Consider the following 5,420-nt stretch of genomic DNA (forward strand, 5'->3'; position numbering starts at 1 on the left):
TATATATATATTCATTCAAAAGCAGTCCAAAACACAAATGCTTTTTGTCCTCATGAGGCCGTTCTTTCTTCTCTCTACATTTTAGTTTTTCCCCTCCTCTTCAAGTTGTTCCTCTTTCCTTTATGCAGTAACCACATGACCCTCCCCCTTTTTTTCTATTTCTTTCATGCTTTTTTTTGCCTTCCCCCCTCAGTCTCCACCTCCTCCTTTTTGTGTGACATTGAATTTTTATGTTCCTCCCTTCCTGTCTGCTTTATGCCAGCTAAAGTTCCCTTTCACCTCAACTCATGTTAAACAAAATCAAAAGTCTGTTCCCCCATTAAAGTCACACTTTGTCAGGATTTTTCTAGCTCAGAGCTGCAAACTTCCTGTATGTCAGTTGAGTTTCCCTCACTGTGCCCTCCTCCACTTCCCCTCTCACACCTCCTCCCTCTCTTTCAGCTCAGCTCCTCTCTTCCTGAGCTTCACTCTGTCGTTGGCGTTCGCGTTGACTGGCCAGAGTCCGCGAGCTGAACACCTTGTTTTGATCCACCACATTTTTTTTTCTTTCATTCTCCCATCTCAGCAGCTCTTCACCCATTCATCCCTGTCCTGACCTCTGGGTAAGTAGCCTGTTTGTTTGTTCCTGGTTCACTGAACATGTCACACGCCCACATGCACAAACTGTAAGAAAAGCCTATTTTTAAGGGGGGAAAGCAGCAAAGAAAGTAGACAGCATTAACTCAGAAAGTAAACGTGCTTATTATGTAACATTTGCTTTATGTTCTGTATGATTTGAGGGTTTTCTATTTTATTTTATTTTATTTTTGTCTGTGTTCGAGCTCAAACTGTTAAGTGTAGTTTGTTACCCTTGGCCTGCATATTTCTTTACGTACGTCTGAAAGTCTGGATTTCATTAAAATAACCTGATAAAGTTCAACAGGTTTCCAAATCAAGAGTGCAGTTTTACTTCTCAGACACTTTGAATTGTTTAAACACAGAATGCTGCAAATTTACAAGTTAATTATTTACTTTTTCAACATTTTTCCCCACTCTTTCTTAATGAAAATATATTAAATTTCCTTTGCTTTTTAAAGACTGGACTGTTGATTTCCCGGCCCACCAGATCCTGGTTCCTCTTTCCACTTCCTGATCTGAATCTGACATCTGATTGGCCATGGCGTACCATAGCTTCCTGCTGGAACCAATTAGTTGTCATGCCTGGAACAAAGATCGGTCCCGTAAGTCCTTTCGCCCACTYTGACATCTGCACCATGCCTTTGGATTCACTTTAAAACCCCACACAATCATGGCACATCTAGCTCCAACTAAAGTTTCTAACAAAGAAGAGTGTCATAAGCAGAGGTCTGTGATTGGCTCCCAGGTGGAAGAAGGTATTTCCTGTTTCCTGTAAGAGTTTGAGTGCCTTTGTGCTCTGTTACTTAGAGGAAATCAACACCTTATTTGGCTGTTGTGACCAGCACTTTGGTTTCTGTGCAAAGCGGATGTTGTTGACTTCTGTGATCGAGAGGCACAGTTTAGTTTCACACAGCTTGCAAGCTGAACCCTTGGACTGAATCACCTCTAAGCCAGAAATGTACACTACAGCACCGACGTGGCAGCTCTTAGACAAACATTTCTTCTGACTCAACTCCAAACTAAAACTCATGGGTTTTTGCTAGTTTATGGAAAAACAAGGACTGCTGTTCTTACACAATGTCTATTTAAAGACAGCGTGTGTCTGTGTGCTGCCCTCGGGTAGATACATACTGAATTTCTGTCATTTTCTCTGAAAGCAGACAGTTAGTCAGCTGATCCGTCCACTTCACTGATCATCCTGTTACAAACTTCCCTCCTGGTCTCTCAGAATGTACTTCRCTCTCTTTTTCTTCCTCTTTTTAGAGTATTTTACCAGTTGCTGCAGCACATGTGTTTATTGTAGTGTAATTATGTGTATTTTATTTCCTCAGAAATTGCCTTGTGCCCCAACAACCATGAGGTTCACATCTACAAGAAAGATGGAACCAAGTGGACCAAAATCCATGAGCTGTTAGAGCACAACGGTCAGGTGACAGGTGAGACTCCATGATTTACTGCTTTAGCTTCCTTTTCAGTCTAATTAAAATAAACACTTATTTGTTAGGAAAATTAAATTTGAAAAAAAAATCTCCCCTCATTGTCACATAAAACCGTAATGTGGCAACTGAGAACTCAATCCACTAGAGATGTGACGTTCGCGAACGATCCGAATCTTTTGAACGGCTCTTTACAACCAACGATAGGAGCCAAATCGCGGGCAGTAACGAGCCATTTGTAGTATTATTTCTTTTATTTCTCATATAATCTTTATTTTTTCATACTTAAATCGCTCCCGCTTTGCTTTTTCATGGAAAACAGGCGGAGTTGTGGAGTACAGAAACGCACGGTGAAAGGGGAGGGGGTTTCTGCTTGACAAACACATGGTTCCACCCACGCAACAGGATTACGTCATTACCTATGGCTACATGATGACGTATTTCCCTACGTGATGACGTAATACGTTCCAAATCTATGAAATCTATGAAGCACACGGCTCCCCAAGATCCGGATCTCTTCAAAGAGCCATTTATCCCATCTCTACAATCCACCAAAATTAAATGGTTTTTCAGAATATCTGGGATTTTGTGCWAAACATAATCAGTTGTCCAACTTTTGGGTCTCCTTTAAGCATACTTATGCTTAAACGTAAGCWTATATGCATAAGCATAATTAGAAGTTTAAAATCTTTAAAAGCTTTCTGGATTTTAGTCCTTGTCTGAATTGCTATTTCTTTATGGCCAGGGTGTCCAATCCTGGTCCTGGAGGGCTGATAYCCTGCATGTTTCACTTGTGTCTCTGCTCCAACACAACTGATTTGAACGAATGGGTGTCTAACAGGTTTCTGCGGAACTTAAAGAGGTAGTTTAATCTCTGAATCAGGCGTGTTGGAGCAGGGAAACAAGTAAAACATGCAGGACCAGGACTGAACACCCCCACCACAAGGCTGAAACAATCCAACAAACAACAAAACTTTTCCACTGACTCTAATCAGAGTCTGTCTTTTTCCTTTTCAGTCTCTGTGGTAAGCTAGAAGCTAAGTGTTGGCTGTGGCTTCCTATTTATTATGCACATATCTAACTGGACTTTTAGTTTCCCGCAGATGTTTCCACTTCCCATCTGTGACTCACACAAGTATTATTACCTTCAATAAATCTCTCTGAACCAGAATTATGCTGGACAAACTTGATTTATATCCTAGAAACATATAACCAAAAAATATTCTGCCGTGTTGTATCTATCAGAAAGTTAAGAAGTTGGTTTCCCCTGCAGGTATTGACTGGGCTCCGGATAGTAATCGTATCGTCACATGCGGCGCAGACCGCAACGCCTATGTGTGGTCCCTGAAAGAGGGAGCGTGGAAGCCCACCTTGGTCATCCTCAGGATCAACCGCGCTGCTCGCTGTGTGAAGTGGTCTCCCAAGGAGAACAAGTTTGCTGTTGGCAGCGGCTCGAGGCTCATCTCCATCTGCTACTTTGAGCAGGAAAATGACTGGTGAGGTGGCGCAGAATTCTCRTATCAGTTTGAAATGAAACCTTACAGTTACATTAAACAATGCACTGTAATGGAAGACATAGCACAAAGTGTTGTCACGTGCAGGTGGGTGTGCAAGCACATCAAGAAGCCGATTCGCTCTACTATCCTGAGTTTGGACTGGCATCCCAATAACATCYTGCTGGCTGCTGGATCCTGTGACTTCAAATGCAGGTATATCATCCTCTTCTGAGTGGTTCCTTAAGTTAGGGACAGGACCCTAGTGTCTGAGWTTTTTTAAAGGTTTAAGTTGTGTAAGATGGCAGAATGTACTCTTTGGTTTAAGAAGAAGTTAGTTTGACTCCCTCAAGATTTTTACCCAGATTCTCCAAACTGAGATGACTTTGATTGCAGTCTACTGCAGGTAAAACACTGACTGCTCAGCATAACCTTGGTTTCATGCGCTTCTCCTGATGACCAGGGTGTTCTCAGCCTACATAAAGGAGGTGGAGGAGAAGCCCGGCCCCACTCCCTGGGGCAGCAAGATGCCCTTTGGGGAGATGCTGTTTGAGTCTGGAGGGTCCGGGGCTGCAGCTCAGACCTCAGGAGGAGCAGGAGCAGGAGGTGGAGGCTGGGTGCACAGTGTGTGCTTCTCCAACTCTGGAAACCGCCTGGCCTGGACGTCCCACGACTCCACGGTGTCTGTTGCAGAGGGAGGCAAGACGAGCACGTAAGAAGGGTAGCGACGGGGTTGGTTAGCCTACCTGAGCGGGGTGGCATTTGTTAAAGTGTCTGACTTTGTACTTTTGATCATGACTCTCCCAGGGTGAACAGTCTGAGCTCTGCGACTCTTCCTCTGCTGTGTGTTATCTTTATCACCGAGAACAGCTTAGTGGCAGCTGTGAGTATTTAACACCTGTTTTGAACAGTTTATATGAGATTTTACTTTGTAAAGATACATTTTTCTACTTTTTWAAAWWTTTWWTTWAMYTTTWTTTKTRWAAAAAAAACTAAGTCTTCTGGGTCAAGGAACATTTACCATTTCTCCAGTTACAATGTGACTTTTTAACAAGCTTTCTTTTGTTGTTCTGTAGAAAATACACAGATTCRCTTTCATAACTTGAGGCTAAACAAAGAAAAACTGGTTCGTGTCATCAGGTGGCTGCATGTCTATTAAACCGCACAAACAGGAACTGGACTTAAAAAACGGAGCCCTCGAGGGGACATGGGGGGATTTTTTTTCTTTTGCGTTCCCTCGCAATACCTTTGCTTTCCCTCGCAATACTTTTGCATTACTTCGCAATACTTTTGCGTTACCTGGCAAAATTGTTTTGCGTTCCCACGCAAAAGATTGTTTTGTATATGAACTGAATTAAATCAGACTTTTATTTTGAAATACCCAGTTACCAAAACAGGATGTGTCGCCACAGTTCGTGAAATTGACATTGATGTTGCGTGGCTGCACTGTGTTAAAATATCAGCATATGACATACTTCCATGGCTGTGTGATATATTCATTCTGAAGCTGAATTAAAGCAGTAGGCTAACTCGCTAATGGTGATCATGTGAGTTTAATAAACCAGCAGGCACAACTGTGATCAACGACTTTTGCAAGGGAACGCAAAAGGTATTGCGTGGGAACGCAAAAGAAAAAAAAATCTCCCATGTCCCCTCACGGGCTCCGTATTAAACAAAACTTTGGGAAAGTTAGCACAAATAAAAATAGTGTCCTTGGCCATGAGAAAGATTAAATCTTATTTTCTGTTTTTCATGATTCTTTTAAAAAGGCAATCTTAAGAAACATTTAGAAAAAGTGAAGAAATTTGGGAATTGAGCTCGTATAATTACTGTGTGTGTGTGTGTGTGTGTGTGTGTGTGTGTGTGTGTGTGT

At 42.1% G+C, this 5,420-nt stretch overlaps 1 protein-coding gene across 2 annotated transcripts in view; it reads left to right on the plus strand.

Moving 5' to 3' along the window:
* The first annotated feature begins 417 nt into the window (after window positions 1-417).
* The window catches only part of arpc1b (actin related protein 2/3 complex, subunit 1B), a 6,087-nt gene continuing 1,084 nt past the window's right edge, over window positions 418-5,420 (plus strand). Inside the window, exons 1-7 of one of the 2 annotated variants that reach the window (XM_014011384.1) lie at window positions 418-602; window positions 1,077-1,220; window positions 1,950-2,054; window positions 3,328-3,550; window positions 3,656-3,763; window positions 4,011-4,259; window positions 4,355-4,430. In XM_014011384.1, the coding sequence (XP_013866838.1) occupies window positions 1,157-1,220; window positions 1,950-2,054; window positions 3,328-3,550; window positions 3,656-3,763; window positions 4,011-4,259; window positions 4,355-4,430 (825 nt within the window). In that variant the 5' untranslated portion in view covers window positions 418-602; window positions 1,077-1,156. The remainder of the gene's footprint in view (window positions 603-1,076; window positions 1,221-1,949; window positions 2,055-3,327; window positions 3,551-3,655; window positions 3,764-4,010; window positions 4,260-4,354; window positions 4,431-5,420) is intronic. The other variant, XM_014011385.1, reaches the window with a different exon arrangement.

The sequence above is a fragment of the Austrofundulus limnaeus genome, unplaced genomic scaffold (genome assembly GCF_001266775.1).
Source record: "Austrofundulus limnaeus strain Quisiro unplaced genomic scaffold, Austrofundulus_limnaeus-1.0 Scaffold80, whole genome shotgun sequence".
In the NCBI taxonomy this organism is placed as follows: Eukaryota; Metazoa; Chordata; class Actinopteri; order Cyprinodontiformes; family Rivulidae; genus Austrofundulus; species Austrofundulus limnaeus.